Source organism: Poecilia latipinna, unplaced genomic scaffold (genome assembly GCF_001443285.1).
Source record: "Poecilia latipinna isolate Pla-1442-1.1 unplaced genomic scaffold, P_latipinna-1.0 Scaffold119, whole genome shotgun sequence".
Lineage (NCBI taxonomy): Eukaryota > Metazoa > Chordata > Actinopteri > Cyprinodontiformes > Poeciliidae > Poecilia > Poecilia latipinna.
The window spans coordinates 109,952-129,453 of NW_015112735.1; the positions used below are offsets into that span (position 1 = coordinate 109,952).

Below are 19,502 nucleotides of genomic sequence, written 5' to 3' on the forward strand. Positions count from 1 at the left end.
GATGTGCCAGAGAAGGGATGCATGTAAAAATTGCAAGATGGAACAAAGTAATATGTCTTTATTCATTAAATATAAATTATATATCTGTTGCTAATGTCTGAACTTATTCACTCAATAATTTATGGTTTATCCTAACAGTTAAGTTTCCAGGAATCATGGCATTCCTCGTCTTACCGGGATATTCCTCAGCCGTCTCTGACTGGCTGCCTGCCTCATGATCAGAACCAACACCATAACCACAGGAGGAGCAGCAACAGCGGGACGCCTCACGCCAACGCGCTCTGCCACTTCCACATCGCAGCCAGCATTAACCCAGCCACAGGTTTGAATCCAAGCTATTCATTTGTTGTTGTTTTTTTGTGAGGCATTTAAAGTTGGACCATTGTTGAAAAGTATGAAAATCACAATATCCTGGAATTTAATATACAGTCGTATGCTTATTTATGTTACCATTGATGATTATGGCTTGCAGCTAATTAAATTTACTTCTTCAGAAAATTTGAGTACTGCGCAAGATTTTTTTAAAGCAGGATTTTTAATAGAGGAATGTTATTTCATGACCATGATGTTGCCAGTCAGTTTTAGGAAAGACTGCTGACTTGACAGTTTATCATGGAGGCTGAGCCAGAAGAGATTATTGCAATAAAACATCTCTTACCTGGACTGAGATGAAAAAAAACTGGACTGTTCCTCAGAGTTCCAGATGCCTCTTTTAAATAAAAACTAAATGTTTAATTTTGTTTAGAAAAAAGGCTAAAGAATTTGGCAATGCAGACAAACTAGGAGATGCAATAAAAGCAACGTTGACTTCCTTAATACAGGCTGCCATCCTGCATTGATGCAGTAATTCATGTAAACTGAGTCCCAATCAAATATTGAGCTCATATACTCTATAGGAAGTGGACAGATTTTTCAGGAAGTCAACACTTATGTATTAAAAATCCTTTTTTGTCTTTCACTGAATTTTAGGTTTTCTGTAGGCCAGAATCAGCAACAGTAACAGAAATAAAGACTTGGAACATATCAGACTGTGTATAATAATTGCAAATTTATAATTATTTTCTTTGATTACTTCAACAAATTAACATTTCAATAACATTATTTTTTTATTGAGTTATTAAATCACTCATTTCCCAGGTTCTGACTGTATAAAGTACAGTCAAATAAGTCGGATGAAATATCTATGGATGTCTTGCTGCATACTAAAGTTTATTTTTATGTTGCTTCTGGCTGTTTATTCACCATCTCAGTGAGTTCTGTGCTGAGGGCAGCTCAGAGTAGCTGAGAGCATTTTGTTCCTTTCCTGTTTTTTGTGGAACAATCTAATTTGACCCGAGTCTGGGCAAAATCTTTTAGATTGCTTCTGCCTCAAGGCTGAGAAATGCTGTAGGAGTTTATTTGCATGCTTGAATTGTTAAACTGTAGAAAACCACAAACCATATTTGCATCTCTTTAAGGTAATCTGTTTGGACAGATTTAGTGTTTTTCAAATGATAAATGTAACAATTTGTTTTTCCGCTCTAATCTGTTTTTCTCTAGACATTCCTCTGCTGCCTTCCATCTCTGCTCTGAGTACGGTGGACGACGAGGAACCCGGCAGTCTGTTTACCGTCCACTGGCTCAACAACAAAGAGCTTCACTTCACTTTGGCCATGGAAGTCTTCCTGCAGCAACTTGGAGGGAGTTTGGAACAGAGGAATGAATCCTCTAATGAAGGTTCAGTAAATTATTTCCAATCTGTAAAATATGTTGCATGTTACAGTAAGGAGATTAGTTCACGAATGTCTGCATTCAATTTCAGAGCTTGATGATGAAGAAAACTCCGACGAAGAAGAGAACAGACCAAGTGACCACCAGGGCCCTGAAGGTGGGGAGCTTCCCGTAGCAGCTGTGGAGCATCAGGTGGACGTTTTGTTAGAGGAGTGGAATAAAGGGGCTGACATGCTGTTCAGTATTCACCCGCTGGACGGCTCTCTGTTGGTCTGGCATGTCGACTGGTTAGATGAATACCAGCCAGGCATGTTCAGGCAAACTCAGGTACATAACTCTTAATTTTGTTTTATTACACGTTTGTTTTTTATGAGTCAGGTTTGCAGCATTTTGTAGAGGTATTAATACTCCTTGACTTTTTACACATTTTGTCAAATTTCAACCACAAACTTCAGGTTATTTTCAGAGTTTTGTAGGTTTGACTAAATGCTCAAAGTGAACGTTTGTCAGACTTATTTGGTGTTGCACACTAAACTGCTCAATTAGAAACTACATTGACATCAAACTGTCCCCTATGCAACACAAAGCTGAGGAGGTTGAGGGGTGGCGCCATCTTGTAGACCCGAGTCATATTTCGAAGAGTGTTTGGCAGAAGAGATTAAAAAATGTAGAGACTTGCCCATTCTTTGCCGTTAAAAAGCTTTACTGTATTAGATTGGGTTGAGCGCTATTAATTTCCACGTCTTGCAAAAAAAAAGAAGTAAATTTATTTAGCTTCCATCAAATGGATATGCTTTGATTTAAATCTGCTTCAGGTGTATGTTTTGGGTTAAATGAGCTGAAATTATGCAGCTCTTTTCTAGTCATATCATCCACTCAAAGCCCTTTGATTTACAGCCACTTTCATCCAAACTTTTATTCACACACTGATCCACAGATCATTTAGCAACCTGGGTTTAAGTGCCAGGAAATTATCAGCAGGTAATGAGAGAACGCTTGAATTAAACCCACATCATGATTCTTCTACCACCATATTTTACTTTAGTGATGTGCAATGACAATTTTCTGAGGCACACTGAATTTGTTAAATAGGTCAGAAAGTTAAATTAAGTTGTATCCAACTGAGAACACAATTTCTGTGTCATCTATGTGGTTTGTGGCAAACTGTAGTATTTCTAGTTGCGTTCTTCCAACACTGGCTTTTATTATTGCAATTTCACAAAAAGCAGATTTGTGGAGTATATGACTTGTGTATGTGCTGTTGAAAAAGGTTCACCATCACAGAATATGGGGAAAAAACATAAAAATGTCTGCAAGGCTCTATATGTTAGACCTCTGATGCTGCCGTTTTTGAGACTTTGAAGCCTATAAGGAAGATGGGCAATTGCGAGAGAAAAATTTCACTACCTAAATAAATTAAGAGTTTATCAACATTAGGGTTATTTATCCAGAAATTAAAATGAGTTGGCTTTTCTATTAATGCTACTGATATCAACATAAATGAAGAAAATAAAAGGAAGCAAAAGAAGCAGCCAGTGTCCCTTGTGTCTTCATTATTACGAGAGTGGCTTTTTCTTTCATTTTGCCACTTTTTGCTGGAGAGAAGAATTTTTGCCTTTTCATTTTGTTTTAAGATAAAAGTTAATGATCCCATGTGTTATCTGTGAGCTCCCAGTGTCCCTAAAACAGTTTCAGCTCTGGAGGAACTTTTTCCTCTTGTTGAAACAGATTTTCTTGCCTTATGATTCAAATTGAGCTTCAAGTTTTCCTCATTCCAGACTGCAATTCTTCTGTTTCTCTCCCAGGTGTCGTTTGTGTCCCGCATCCCAGTAGCGTTCCCTACAGGCGATGCAATCTCCCTGAGCCACAGTGTGGTCATGTATGCCTGCAACAAGAATGTGGATCTGGCAATTCAACATGGCAGACAGCGGCCGCCCGGGAGCTCCTTGTCTCAAACCAAATCTGCTCTGATAAGCTACGGGAGTCTTGGGAAAGCTGCCCCCAGCAGCAGCCTCAGACTGAGCATTTTCACCCCTAACGTCCTCATGATCTCCAAACATGACGACGGCTCGCTGAATCAGTGGGCGGTCAGTTTTGCGGAGGACTCTGCTTTCTCCACTGTGCTCAGCATCTCTCACAAATCACGCTACTGTGGTCACCGTTTCCACCTCAATGACTTGGCCTGTCACTCGCTGCTCCCTCTCCTCCTCACCACCTCGCACCACAACGCCTTGAGGACGCCAGAGGCAGACAGCATCCTGGCTCCTGCGGAGGCCTACTCCACCAGTGTCCCGTCTTTCTCTCATGGGTCACGACCCTCCCGTGTGTCCCTCGGAGGGGTTTCCCAAGATCCCAATGCCATCTACAGCGAGCTGATTCTGTGGAGGGTGGACCCGGTTGGGCCGCTGTCTCTGTCAGGCGGGGTCTCAGAGCTGGCCAGGATCAATTCCCTCCATGCGTCAGCGTTTGCTAATGTAGCCTGGCTTCCCACACTCATTCCTAGCAGCTGCTTAGGTGAGATCTGATTCTCACCTCTCTTACAGATCACATTTATAGTAAACGCAGCCTTGTTTTGGTTTGTGTTCAGTTCATTAATGAACATTTTGAGTATCCATCTGGATTATAAGAGATCGATCTTTAAACATTAGAGTCAAGTTGGTAACTTTTCAACATTTTTGTGTCCATTTTACCCTCATTTGTATAAATATTTTTGTAAAAGCAACAATTTTCATAAATGGAATCAAATTTAAACTTTTTTGTCCACTACTGTTCAAATGTGAAATGTCTTTAATATTTAATTGTTAAGTTGATATTAATGTACTTTCTTTCCATCATCAGGTGTGTACTGTAACTCCCCCAGTGCTTGCTTTGTGGCGAGTGATGGACAGTCACTCAGGCTCTATCAGGCTGTTATTGAGGCGAAGAAACTCCTGAGTGAACTCTCCAACCCTGAGATTTCTGTGAGTGATCCAAACTGTCACCTGTCTGGTTGTGTAGATTAGGAATATCAAACGACTCCAAAGTGATTCAAACCTGCATTTTTTCCCCCAAATATGGACACATTCTTATTTATATACATGTATTTCAAAATCAATATTGACCGTTTTCGAGTGGTTATATCATATAATTTGTCAAGCCACACAGGGCTGGCTATGCCTGCTTAAGCTATATTTATCCATTCAAAAATAAATCCAACCACATTTTTAATCAGTTCTGTACTTTTGATGCGTTTTTGTTTTAAAACATGATACAAATCAAATTTTCTACAGAAAATGAAAAAAGATTGTTTACTGCAAACCGAAGAAGAAAAAAGAAGCTTATTTATTTTTCTCAATTGAAACGAAATGTACAAAGTACAGTGATGTTTGTCTACTGATCCATCCATAATTAGCACTGAAATAGGTGATTACTATAGTATAATGTGTTTTGTTTAAACATGACAACTGCTGATTACAGATAAAAAGAATAATAATAGTAATTCAGTCCTAATGTTACATTATATATTCAGGTTTCCTACACAATCTGGAGAAGTTGAAAACATTGATTTTCGTATTTACAGTTCTAGATAAGTTTATGGGAAAAAAAAGTGTGTGTGCATTCAACAAATCTCTTGTTTTCCCCACGATTTATGTGTGTCAAGGTAGTTATTTCTATTCATTAATTTATTATTTCATTTCAGAAATATGTTGGGGAGGTGTTTAACATCATCAGCCATCAGTCCACAGCAAAACCAGGCTGCATCATTGAGTTGGATGCCATTACAGACTTTGTAAGTATACATGAGATCTTGTAAAACATTTAATTCTTCTCACCACTGCTTTTTGTCTTTTATATTCTCATTGAATTGCAAAGACTTATTGTTAAAGTCTTACACAGCTACATAAAAGTAGAATGATTATGCGTTTGTCTTGGTTGTAGATGCTTCAGAGCCGCAGCGTTCTGAAGTAGACGGAGTCTGTGTTTAGAAACACAAGGATGTAGAGAAAATCTTTCCTTATTCCCAAAGGCAGTTTGTTTTAGCGATTACACACATATACATTCTTTTCTGTGTGTGTCTGCATAAAGGTGTAGGAAAATATCAGATTTATTTTTGATAACACCTGCTGCTGTTTCTCAACAGCAGGGGAAGGAGACCCAGCTCCTGCACGTCTTTGAGGAGGATCTGATCCTTGGCAGTATGAAAACAGAAGACACACAAGATACTCCTCAGTCTCCTCCTACTGGCATGACATTTTAATTTGTTTTAAAGATCGGTCTTTTGTTAAAGTGGAACAACATCTTATCTGTTATCGGTGCCCATTTCCCAGCAGGCTGCAGTAAGCCAGCCTTCTCAGGACGTTTTTTTCTGGTGGTGGTGGAACTGACGCCTACTGGCCGCTCCTTGCTCCACATGTGGCATCTGCATCTGGCAGCTTGTCCTGTCACAATAGGTGGGTACTTTGAGAAAATAAACCTTTTTAACTGCTTTGTAAGGTTGTGAGGATGTAGATTAAGTTTTGTATTATTGCACTAAATCTAAAATTAGAGACATTTGTGGCCTCAAAAGACTTGGTAATCTGTTGCTCTAAAGATTTAGATGGCAGTACTTATTGTTTGGTACTAAAATTTGTTGTTTTCCCAATCTTTGGTAAACGTTTTAGCACCCTCTTCCTTTTTTATTAACTTTATTTCTTTAACAAGCTTAGTGAGTCTCCTGACTCAGCTTTCAGTTTAGATTCATTCAGGTCATTTTTAACTAGCTGTCCAGAAATGGTCTAAGGACTGGATGCCTCAGTTGGAAGGAATTACAGATCCGTAGAGTATCAAATCTACCATTTTAGATGAAAGTCATTACAAATAAAACATTTTTATTATTATTATTAAAAACAACTTCTTTGAGTTCTAGTCAGGATTTTGGCCACAACAAATCATGGAGTCTGTATTCATAAAGGTTTTAAATGACTGGAAAAGTGAGTGGTCACAAATTGTAACAAAGACCACATGTGGGTTTTCTCAAGGCTCCATTTTTATTAGATTCATTATTTAGGAGCTCCTCCTCCTCCCATAGATTAAATACTGCAATGTGTGCTGCGATATTTATGTCAATGACGTACAACTTTTCTGTCACAGCAAAACAACATCTAGTCTTAATAATATGAACAAGTTGAGGAGTTATAGAGAAAGCTGCCGTAAACTGTAAAGGTCAAGGATTAATTTCAGTTCAGTTTAACATCTTCAAATCTAATTTTGATGTTCTTTTGTTTGATACTTATATTTTATGAATGGAGCTACACTAATAAATTTGCCTCGACTTAAAATCGATTATAATTCTTTGTGCATTGTAAATAAACCCAAGAGACCATTATTGAGATCTTAATCTTATTACCTTTTGTGTTTCCTTCCCCTTTTAGAGGAAGCTACAATTCAAAAAGAAATCAATGCAGCTTCTCCTATAACCGGCTCTCAGTTCGTCTTCGACATCCCCAGCTCTCCGGCACAGAAGAGTAAACCCTGCACTTCCAATTTACAGAGCGCCTGTCGTCTCAGCCTGACAACGCACATGCTGTGCAGCCAAGAAATGGCTCTACCGCAAGGGGTGGAAGTCATTAGCGTTACTCCTTCAGCAGGTGAGAAATAATGAGGACGCACTATCATGTATGAGAGAAGAGATTTGGAAACACTAAAACTTACATTTTAACAAGACATAAAAGAGTTTCTTAAATTAACACTTGTTTAAAGACAGAAGAAAATTATTTTTTTTGGAATTATAAAGATTTTTCTCATGTCTACCAAAGTCTTATTTGATAAACAAAGCAATTACAGTAAATGAAGCATATCCTGCTCTTTCATTAACAACATCTCTTTTCTTCATGTTTTAGTTTATTGATGTGGTTCTGTGAAAGAGGCTTTTATCAGTCTGGATTTTATTGGACTGACTGTAACGAGCAGAGCTGTTGTCAGACATGGGGGAAAAAAACCAAGTTGCATCAATTATTTTTCACTGCTTCCACTGGCACTATTTTGGCTGTGATTCATAGGATCTTTGCCTAATAAAGTTCAGAAATAACAGGGAAAGGGAATTATCCAGAATTAAAAAAAAAATGTATAACAGAGTTCTGGGTTGTGTAGTGAGCTTTAAAGGTACCTCTAGGAACTTAATAAGCTTGTATAGATTTAACCTAATGAACCTCAAATTGGTTCTTATTCCATATTTATATGGTTATGAGGAAATAAAACACTTTAATTTTGATTTCTGTTGTGTTAAGGGTAAGATGCCAATTAAGTAAGGTTCGGCTTTAAGTGAAAATGTATGCCTAGAAAATGCCATGTTTGGCAGATGTGGAGAAGATTTAAGCTTGTCTAACATGATTCAATTTTAGGGAAACAAGATTTTTCAAACTATTTGACTAATTCAGCTAATGCTGTGTTATCTCTTCAGGTCATCTGAGTGCATCATGTTCTCTGCCGTCGGGCCGTGTGCCTTATCTCCTTGCTACTTCCTGTTCTGATGGAAAGGTGCGTTTCTGGAGGTGTACTGCTTTGAAAACGGACCCGTCCAGTGTACACAGCTTGGTGTATCAGTGGGAAGAGTGGCCCCTGCTGGTGGAGGAGACTCATCCGAGCAGCAGCGCCGTGAGCGTGCCTGGTCGGCCCATCAAGGTCAGCTGCTGTCACTCTGGACGGATTGCTGTCGCCTACAGGCAGACGAACCCACCACTGAACTCAGCACCTCATCTGACCACTCACAGACTGTTGCAGTCCCCTCCTGCCCTGGCATCCTCCCCCTTCTGCAGCAACACTCACATTACCCCAATGCTTACTCTACAGCCTTGTCAGAGTCTCGCGTTAAGCCCCAACTCAGCCAACACGAAGGAACCATCAGTCCATATCAGCACCTTTCAGTGCGAGTCCACTGGTGGTTCAGAGTGGATACTGGAGCAAACTATAGTCCTGGAAAGCACAGATCCCACAACTTTTTCTTCCACCAGCAACGGACATGCCAATATTCCAAATAGCACAGACTTCTCTACACTAAACGGAAACTGTCCTGGTTCTGCTAATGGGAGCCAGGTTCACTTGGACTGGGTTTCCCAAGAGGATGGGTCACACATACTGACTGTTGGCATTGGGACAAAGATTTATATGTATGGCCGTCTCTCTGGGAAGCCTCCAGACTTAGGCCTGTCTTCTGAAACAAATAGAGACCAAAGTCTGTCTCGTCTGGTTCTCCTTCGATCTGTTAATCTGGTTTCCTCTGTTGAAGGCTCGTTACCTATCCCAGTCTCACTGTCGTGGGTTCGAGATGGGATCTTGGTAGTGGGCATGGACTGTGAAATGCATGTTTACTCCCAGTGGCAACCACCGGTTCCCCCCAAACCCAGCGTTGCGGCCGTCCAAGACACAGATGTCAGCAGCAGCATCTCCTCTATAGTCTCAGCTGTCAGACAGTGCCAAGAGGACGTTTTCACCACTGGTGCTCCCACAGCTTCTTTGACCCTTCCCAAACGATCCCTAACAAGATCAATGATGAGCCTGGCGCAGAAACTTAGTGGGAAGAAAACTGTTTATGACCTTCCTGTAGAGATGGAAGACTCCGGACTCTTTGAAGCGGCTCACCAACTCTCTCCTACTCTGCCTCAATACCATCCTGTTCAGTTACTGGAGCTTTTGGACCTGGGGAAGGTAAAAAACACTACTAATTTTCTTGTCTACACGTTTGTGAAAACATCATTGGTCCACATACTGTCCAAAATGACAAATTTAGATTACGAAGCATTTTTGTTGAACCAAGAAGATGGCTGACAGATGAGATGGGCAATTGTCAAACAAAATAAAGCTGGAAAGAAATGTAAAGAGGATCAGCAATGAAAAAAAAAAATCTATCATTTACATTTTAATAAAAAACTGCCTGTTGGAAAGTATTTAGACCCTTTTCATTAAACATTAGATGAATAATTTTGCAACCTTTTTAGCACTAAAACCTTCGTTTTAATTGCAGCACAGCAAAGTTTTCATTGTTATTTTGCTGATGAGCTTCTAATAGTTGAGGTTGTAAGCTCCACAGATCCTCCAATCAACTTCAGATCAGGAACCCGGCGGGGCCGTACCAAAACCATTATCACTTTCAGTCAGAAGAAACGTATTGGTAAAATTAAAACTTTAAACCCAAACACACACAATGGTTATCAAGAATTTTTAGTGCATCTGCAAAACTTTAGATTAATCTGACAGGATTTTAAGCTAATTTCTCTTTAATCGGCATAAATGACAAGAAAATACTAAAAACCAAAAGTTGAGCTGTCCCAATAAAATATTTAGAGAAAAATCCAACCCAGTGATTTCTCAAAATCAGCACGAAACTTAGAGCTCCTTACTTCTGCATTATTCTGAATACATAGTCAAATCCCCATGCTTATATAACATAGTTATGTATTAAAAAAACTGTATTGCAGCAAAGTTAGTTGTTTACAGAACAGATTACTGCTCATTAACTCTATATTTGCACAGCTGATAATGTAATATGCCCAACATCACATGATGACCTAATTTTCCTGCACTACAAGTTCTTTTTAAAATGAATGACTGTATCCAGCTTCATGTTTAGTTGAAAAGAAGAAAGCAATAATTTTCTGTTACGTTTTAACATCATCTACAAAAGATCGTCAACATCTTCTCCTCCAGCATGATCTGCGGCAGACAAGATTCAATTCTTCAGAAGGATAAAACAGAACAGCTTTGCTGTAAAGTTCCCTGCTAACCTTTTGTGGCTCAGCTGAAGTTTATTTTTAAACATCCGACTCGCACTGAAAACTGCTGAGTCCTCTTTACCCAGAAACACCTGCAGATTAAACCAACACATCGTCTGAGAGCTTAGCAGTTAAACAAAAGCATGCAAGATTTTCTGAGAGAAGTAGTAGTTCAATTCAACGTGCTTAGAAAGTGGAGCCAAGAAAGTAACCCAGCTTAACCCCTGTTAAACTGTTTTTCTGCTGATTGTCTGGCCTGTGGTCGCTGTGAAATTAGTTTGAGGTGCAAAATTTGCTCCTGTAGCTCAAGTGGTTCCTGCAGAGGACAGCCAGCTGCACAGCCTTATAATTTTTGGCCTCTTTTTTTATTCCCACTCTGTAGAGTTCATGTTTATGCTAACAGTGGTTGTTGTTGGCTATTTAGCAAAATAACTAAAACGAGTACCTTAATTTAAGCTGTGTGTTTGTAACATGATTTCTCTGTCTTCAGGTTCACCGTGCCAAAGCAATCCTCTCTCACTTGGTAAAATGCATTGCTGGGGAGATAGTGATACTCAAGGACAATGCCACCCATCCAGAGAAACGCGTGCGCTCTCGGACTATCAGTGTGGGAGGCAGCACAGCCAGGGACCAAAAGATATTCAACAAGTCAGAAAGCTCCAGCCCTGACTACACCGAGATAAGCTCCGTCCCTCCCCTGCCTCTTTACGCTCTGCTGGCAGCTGATGAGGATGCACCACATCTTGGTGAGTTTGAAGCATGGAGGTTATTGGAAATGTGCCAAGTTGAAAATAAAGCAGTATTTAGTTTGGAAGATCTCCTCGAATGCAAACAAGTGAATTTATGACAGGAATTAATTTTTTCAGCATCAACCCAACATTTTTGTTGAATTCTGACCTGCTGATTCGATACTATGTTCATATATAGATGTAAACATTTCATCTTCAGTTGACAACATATTGAACTAACAATTTCTAATTAAGCAAACTTTGTGAGATGGATAAAAAAAATTTTAATGATTTGCTATTTTTTTTCTAACTAAAACACTTTGTAAATCCATCTGGATTCATGTCTAAAGTGACGATATTTATATCACTGTTTGGAGCCAGACATCTATCACTAGGCTAAAAATGGGTATCATTGTTGGCTAAACTTCCTTACTGTGTGAGATACAAAGAAAGGCACCCTCTTCTCATTAAGCAGCATTCTGTTATGTCCTTTTTCATGTTTAAAACAAAAAGAATACAAGCTGTCGTCTCCTTTTTCAGCAGTATTACAGAATATTGTTTCAGGCTTTCTGTGCTCTGCTTGTCTTGTCTGTTTCAGCTCAGTTAATGTGTTGCTTTTGCAGAGAAAGGAGGCAGTATGAGCGGTGACAGCGGACATGGCTCCAGTCAGACTGATGCCTATGATGAGCTCTTTCATACACACAACACTCTGGATCTGGATCCTCTGGACAACGAACAGGAAGAATCTGGGAATAAGGTTAACTGCTTCTTTGAACTTGCTCCGTGGACAAAGCAACCGTTTGGGCTTTTTTGGTTTTCAAATTCATTGTTGAGATCAGCAAATGTTCTGCAAAAACTCTGTACCTGGCTAAAAAAAAAAGTTTATTAAATATATTCTTGTCTGCTCTGTCTGGACATATTTTCCAAATTCTGTCAAGTTGATCTAAATGCATCTTAAAACTTTAGATGGTACCCATCGTCTCCTGTTTTGCTCCATATTTGTAGGTTATTGACCTTTCCCAGTACAGTCCGACATACTTTGGGCCAGAGCATGCTCAGGTTCTATCCAGCCACCTCCTCCACTCCAGTTTGCCTGGATTAACCCGAATGGAGCAGATGTCCCTCATGGCGCTGGCGGACACAATCGCCACGACAAGCACAGACCTTAAGGACAACCAGGATAAGAGCAAAGGTAAACCAGACATGTAACATTCAAATGACTTGGGTAAATACGTTTACAACTCACAGCAGAATGTGGTCATATTTGGAGGCAGAACAGTTTTTAATAAATATTGCAGGTGGAGAAACACTGGATGAGTGTGGGTTGAAGTTCTTGCTGGCTGTCAGACTCCATACCTTCCTTCTAACATCGCTGCCTCCTGTCCATCGAGCCCAGCTGCTGCGGCAAGGTACAGTGGTGTTGTATGTACAACTGCTTAAAGATCCTCCATCCCGGGCTTTCTGGGATGGAGAAAGCCTGAGATTCCTGCACATGTGAAATTAAATATCTGCCACACTGGTCATTTTTGTTGAACATGGTTTCCTCATCATTTGGTGTTAAAATAGCGATTGGACATAACGTACACCACTCTGAATGTTTCCACCCCAGGAAACACCCATCTTTCATTTTCTTATTACCACTAAAATATCTCACACTGCTGAACTGAATTGAAGTAGCAGTTCTAAGATGTATATGTACATCTTTTGATAAGGCAGTTTATCTGAAAAATCTGTTCATGCACAACTTAAAGAGTAGAATTAGTTAAAATATGTAGCAGTGATGTTTTCAACAACAGATCATATTTGGGGTTGTTGGCATGTTATTAACATTGTAAGTTTCTTACCTCGTTGTTTGTCTCTCCGCTTGTTTAATCTGGGCTTCGTTCAGAGCAGTAACTCCAAGAATCCCTAAAGCAAGAAAGAGAATGAAATGATAGTCTCAATTGTGGACACTTGACTGCAGTTCTCTTTAGGAGAAGTGAGCAAGCTACGGTCTATTCATCACTCTAAACTACTGCAGTAATGTTTCCTTTGAGACAACTAAAATGCTTCCTTTAGGCTCTCCACATGTTATCCGTTAGAGGAAATCCTTGTCTCCTTTGCTGAAGCAGCCTCTAATTTTACAGTTTTGGTCTACGTTGTTGGAAGTTTAACTACAAAACTAGTTTTCTGGCTCTTTCTTTTCTGTCTGTAGGCCTTTCAACGTGTCAGTATGCCTGGGCCTTCCACTCTGAAGCTGAGGAGGAGCTCCTGAACATGCTGCCTGCCCTGCAGAAGGGAGAGCCCACCTGGGCCGAGCTCCGAGCCATGGGTGTGGGCTGGTGGCTGCGCAGCACCAACAAGCTGCGCAGGTGTATAGAGAAGGTAAAACGGACCATCATGTAATTCAGTTATGATGAATAATAAATAGTCTACTAAAGGAAAAAAAAATCTGAACTAACATAAGAAAACTACTCCAACATGCTGCCACCATGAGTGCAGGTCAAGAAAACTATAATTGATAATTTTGCTTAAACCAATGTAGCTAAATTAATTACAAACTAATTAGAAGGTTTAGTTAAGTAATAGTTTTCAACCTGTTAGAATAATTGTTGTTTTTATTCTTCAAATAAATATTTGATTAAAGTTGTTAGATGATTTTAAGCCAAAACTGCTGCAAAACATTAAACAAATGTATCTGACATCCTCTCATAAAATAAAATTGACTGCTTTGTATATTCATACTTGTGCTGATTGAGTTGTCCACACGTTTTTGTTGGTTTTATAAAATCTTGCGATTTTGCTGCTGTAAATCTCCCGTCCCACCATAACTCAAAAGTGATCAACTCGACTGAGACAAAGTGACTAATGAAGGCCAATTGAAAACGGTTAATTCAATTGGCCTTCAATTCAATTGAAGGCCAATTCAAAGAGGGTGCAAAGAAAATATCCCCCTTACCTCAACACCTCCAACCAGAACAGTTGATGCATTGAGGAATTTGTTTTTGTTGCAGCTGAAATCCAGACTCTTCAGACCAGGCAGCCTTTTTCCAATCTGCTATTGTCCAGTTTTGATGAGCCCGAGTTCCTCTGCAGTTTTCTGTTCTTAGCTTACAGTTTGATCTTTTGCTCTTTTATGCCGTTTTCTACAAGATTGGAAATGCTGTGCGTCCAAATACGGATGATGTAACAAATGTGTTCTTGAGTTGTTGTTGCCCGTCGGTCATCTCAAACCAGTCTGTCAGGTTTCCTCTGATATTGATTAGATGTTTTTCTTCCACACAGCTGTTACTCACTAAATATTTCCTCATTTTTGGGCTGTTCTGTGTTAAAAATCTCAGATCAGCAGTTTATGAAATACCCAGAACAGCTATTCTGGCATCAAAAACAATGTCATATTTGTCATTATAAGTCTCCCCCCCCACCCCATTTGGTGCTCATTCTACCTTTAAGTCAGTCACCATGATCATATCTAGATGTGTAGAAGGATATCTGCTTGACTGTTTGAGTTAAACCTTTAAATAGTTGCACCTAAAAAAGTGGCCAGAGTGTATTTCTCCAAATCATATGCTCCTCCTTGTTTTTCCAGGTTGCCAAGGCTTCGTTTCAGAGAAACAATGATCCTCTGGATGCTGCTATATTTTACCTTGCAATGAAAAAGAAGGCAGTGGTTTGGGGACTGTACAGGTAGGCGCCTCTGATATGCTGTGGCACATTGTTCCTATACAAGCTTAGTTGTGTCAAGCTGCTAAGGATTGGTGACGTTGATGTTCTTTAAATGTTTTTCTCTCCAGGTCTCAGAAAAATACAAAAATGACAGAGTTTTTCCACAACAACTTCAGCGAGGACAGGTGGAGGAAAGCTGCATTGAAGAACGCCTTCTCTCTGTTGGGAAAGCAGCGGTTCCAGCATTCTGCTGCCTTCTTTCTGCTGGCTGGCTCCCTTAAGGATGCCGTGGAGGCAAGTGGGGAAAAAAAAAAACATATGACAATGTGTTTATCAGAAGGTTTTGTTGTTTCAGCTACACTGCCTGTTCACAACCCAATTAGATGGCTGGTTTTAATAAGTAAATGCTGAATCTGTTTTTTAGTATCATTATCCACCCATTCTTATGTTTCTGCATCAGTTATTCAGTGTTTCACATCCAGCCATCCCTATCCTTTTTGATTTTGTCCGTCTCAGTTTGTCTGACCGTCTGTCAGTTCATCAACACTCCCGCTCGCCTATCTGTCCATCAGTCTTTCAGTCCTCTATCTGTTTATCTGTTTGACCATCCATACATTTCTATTTTACACTCTCTGGTTTCTGCAGGTTCCACTTTAGAAGCATCAGTGGAAATATCTGCAGTCACTGCGTTAGAAAGCCTTTTATTTATGCAAAAAAAAAAGAAAACGGATTGAGAACTCTGGAAACTGTAGTCTGGAAAAGTTGTTTAATATTGGCAGTTAATTGAGTGCTGCAGCCTTTCCTCCTGTGGTTGGGTCTGTAGTTTTAAAAGTTGTTAACCAGTCTGACTTCTTACTTTGAAAAGCAGTCAGAAGAGCTAGAGTAGCTAGATCAATACTCTGCATTCATGCATTGAATCCACCTTATCTTTTCCCAACTTTTTTTCCCCTATATTTATGCTTGAAATGTCTTCATTTGAGAGGAGAGTGGATTGGAAGTCACATTTGTTGCATTCTAATTCTTAAAAGTTGACTGTTTTTCATTGCTGTGTTTGCATGGTGACTAAAACGGCTGCCGTCTGTCAGTCTGCAGCTATCACTATCAGGGAGTTGACATGGGCCATCATGATTATTTAGGCTTTTACTTATCAAGGTTATTCCTACTCAGATGGTCCCTTAAGCAATGAGTCACATTGTTGCATCTGCATGAGTAACCACTACCTCTCTAAGCATTTTATGGTAATGAGCTTCACCCAGGCGAAGGGCTATCATTGACTTTGCTCATTTTCCCTGGCTGGGAGGTTGTCTCATTGAAATGCATCTCACCATAAATCAGTTCTGAGCAACCAAAATGTTTTCCTCCTAGGACATTTTACTTTTTTACATGAATATGAAACAAATAGTATATATAATAACTGACTGATTTATTTGCTCCTTTTAGGTGTGTTTAGAGAAAATGCAGGACTTGCAGTTGGCCCTGGTGATCTCTAGATTGTATGAATCCGAGTTTGAGATATCTTCTACTTATAAAAAGATCCTCCAGAGACATGTTTTGGGTCAAGACAAACAGGTAAGCACTTTGTATAAGCCCATGTAAAAGACACACAAGTAGTATTATTATTATTTTCTTTAAACATGCAATATTTTATGATGCCACCCAGCTCGTTTTGATTTGTGAACTTCTGTAGCCATAGTCATTTCCTGTGTCTTTCAGATTCCAGTCCATCCAGATCCGTTCCTGCGAAGCATGGCTTTCTGGGTCCTGGAAGATTACAGCAGGGCCCTGGACACACTGATTGAGCAGCCTGCAAACTGCAAAAGCTCTGGACCCTCTCAGAACAAATGTGACAGTGGTATGTATAGTGTCGCTCTGAGGTCGTCTTTTTTTTTTTTTTTTTACTAAAAACACTTTCTTAATGATGAAATTTGTTTATATTGAATTAACTTGATCACCCTTAAGTTTACCTTTTATTCTGTAAAGGAAATACTTGGTTTCTTTCCACACAAACATTTATGTAGTTAGCTTTAAGGTAAGGTAAAAATGTCCACATCCAAACCCAAGTACTGGGTCTCAGTCGAGGCTTTATTCAATATAACGCCTGTTGTTGATCATGATGCCTGTGATAAGTTTATTTTCTATAATTTTATGCAGGCTGCACTTGTAACAGTGCAATTTCATCACTATATTTTTTACAGTTGGAGCTTGTTTTGTGTCTGTGGCTGTCTAAAACTGTATCACAGACACAATATTTCACTGATCAAAATTGTTTTTGTGATTTTCACAGTGATGGAGAGACTGTATTGGCTATTGCAGCTACTGTTCTGTCAGCATCACCTGACCTGTTTCTCTTTACACTTGTCCCATGTAAAGACATAACATTTATTTCTGCAGAATTAACTTTATCACATTTACGTTTACTTTTACTCTATAGAGGGAATGCCTGGTGCTTTTCTCTATAAACTTACATATTGGTAGTGTTGAGGTAACGCTGACCATTTCCAAACCTCACCTATCCCCCGTAAACCGAAACACAAATTCATCTCTTTGTTCAAAGTGAAGTGTTGAGTTTGGGGAGTTTTTTTCTGAATGTTTTGTTTGCACATAATCAGCTGAAGCCAAACTTGGTCATAAAAATTTTAGCCTAACACTTCAGCCAACTGCTGTGGATGAAAATATTGTCCATAGGAGAAAAACACGAGTTAATTAAAGTTTGTACAAATCGAACACATTTTTCTAAGCATTACCTTCCTCTAGATCTTCATGTTGAAACAGAGTCCCTGGTGAGTGAGTTGAATACTGTGCAATACTGATGCTGATGAAATGTTGTTTATTTCACACCACTTTAAAGCTACTGGGTTTTAACTAATTTTAATGAGGTATTGGGCTGGGACTTCTGCAGCTGAATATTCAAACCAATCCTGACTGGGACAGCCCTACATTCATTGCACCACACAAGAGTTGAAGATCCAGTCAGTTTTCTTTATTTTGTAATGTTTGGCTTTTAACATTAAAATGTTTTCTGAAATAAGCTAATTATGCTAGCGGTAATCCAGGAACTGTAAAAGTATTTTTAGTCTGAGCATGCAGCAGGTATATGTCAGAATCTGCTAAATGAGCATGATTACGAAGACGAGCTGTGCCGTAAAAAATCTGAACTCTTCCTTTAACAATGGATGAAGACCTGAACTCGGTGTGAACCTTTTCTATTTGACTTGAAAGCCAAACCAGTCCCAGATTAAACCTCCCTATGCTAACATGTCTCTTCCATAAATGATGTTCTCAAACCACAGCTGGTATGCTTACAGAAAACATAACGCTGGCTCCTGCTAATTTAAAAAATACTCTGGCTCTTTAAACTTAGATGCTCTCTCTCTATCTCTGAATTTTTCAATATTTATGTGGATAAGGAAATTTGATTCCTCACCTTCCTGCCCTTAAGGCATTTTTTTCCCTTCTAGCTCTTCTTTTTACATTTCAGTAACTGCAATGTATATCAGTGAGCAACTTCTGCTGCTGCTTCATATATTTTGAATCCCAATGGAGATGGTTGAGGTGGATGAGCTCTGATCTGGTTACAGTGACTTTCTAAAGCCTCACATCCCTTAAAACATTAGGTTTTGTCGGTGTGTTTTTATTTGGAATTTATTCAAAACACCAACTCATTGCAAAATGTAATTTTGAAGTTGAGGCAAAAAATATGACATATTTGCACATTTTACTGATGCCCCTAATCAAAATTGTTATAGGTTATAAAATACCCTAATGATTGGCGACGCAGGACTAAAATTAATCAGAGAAGAGACTAATGGTAATCTTTCAAAAAATCCAAAGCTCAACAGGATGTCAACAGGACGATTAAGTTCACTGCATAAATCTGGCCTTTATGATGGAGTGGAAATAAGGAAAGCATTTTTTTTAAAGAAAAACCACAAGAGGTATAGTTTGTCTGAAGACATGGTAAATATTTCAAAGAAGGTTCATTATTAGGCCTCTGCAGAGCTGTGTTACTTTCTGAGGAATTAATTCAACCATCACACGTTTGAAACCTGTAAGACTTTAGCTGGACACCCGTGGTCTAGATCAGGGGTGCCCAAACGTTTTGAGCACAAGATCTACTTTTTCTCTCACCAGCCGCCTGAGATCTACCTCATGACACAAAGACATAAAAATTGCAAATTAAACTCTATTTACTTATTTATATGTGAATATGCATCAGTTGTATCAGAAATAAAGTGACAGAAAACCTAATGCAGAAGCTGATTGCAGACCTGACGCCAGCAGGTGTCAGTCAGTCATGGTAGATCTGACATTTGGTTTGATGACCTCAGTATGAGAAACTACAGACTGATAGGAGGAACCAAAGAGCCCAGAAAAGGTAAAGGCAAATCTTCTGAAGTCGGGATATAATTAATTTCACATAATTATCTTAGTAGAATTTGTTAAAACTTATGTTTGTCCTATTTGATGTTTGTTGTGACGCATGCTCACAAAGAACAAGGTAATTAGTCCAAGTTTGTCGTTTATTGAATGTTCAGAAACTACAGCAGGTGTGATGAGCCACAGCAAAGGTAAACAAAGGTAAAACAACCCGAACAGACGATCAACTCAAAACCACTCGCACCTTTTTACTTTCTCTCTGTCGTTTAGCACACCCGTTGCCATGGCAACCGCCTGTGCTGAGCAGAGATTACAT

General features: G+C 39.3%; 1 protein-coding gene across 1 annotated transcript in view; it reads left to right on the top strand.

The window, feature by feature from the left end:
* The window catches only part of dmxl1 (Dmx like 1), a 67,175-nt gene that overhangs the window by 10,695 nt on the left and 36,978 nt on the right, over nt 1–19,502 (top strand). Inside the window, exons 10-28 of the mRNA XM_015028276.1 lie at nt 139–322; nt 1,540–1,716; nt 1,802–2,037; nt 3,516–4,224; nt 4,549–4,670; nt 5,390–5,479; nt 5,831–5,933; nt 6,018–6,140; nt 7,101–7,316; nt 8,129–9,372; nt 10,927–11,182; nt 11,788–11,921; nt 12,170–12,356; nt 12,463–12,573; nt 13,359–13,528; nt 14,733–14,830; nt 14,938–15,103; nt 16,250–16,378; nt 16,523–16,661. Of these exons, the coding sequence (XP_014883762.1) occupies nt 139–322; nt 1,540–1,716; nt 1,802–2,037; nt 3,516–4,224; nt 4,549–4,670; nt 5,390–5,479; nt 5,831–5,933; nt 6,018–6,140; nt 7,101–7,316; nt 8,129–9,372; nt 10,927–11,182; nt 11,788–11,921; nt 12,170–12,356; nt 12,463–12,573; nt 13,359–13,528; nt 14,733–14,830; nt 14,938–15,103; nt 16,250–16,378; nt 16,523–16,661 (4,594 nt within the window). The remainder of the gene's footprint in view (nt 1–138; nt 323–1,539; nt 1,717–1,801; nt 2,038–3,515; nt 4,225–4,548; nt 4,671–5,389; nt 5,480–5,830; nt 5,934–6,017; nt 6,141–7,100; nt 7,317–8,128; nt 9,373–10,926; nt 11,183–11,787; nt 11,922–12,169; nt 12,357–12,462; nt 12,574–13,358; nt 13,529–14,732; nt 14,831–14,937; nt 15,104–16,249; nt 16,379–16,522; nt 16,662–19,502) is intronic.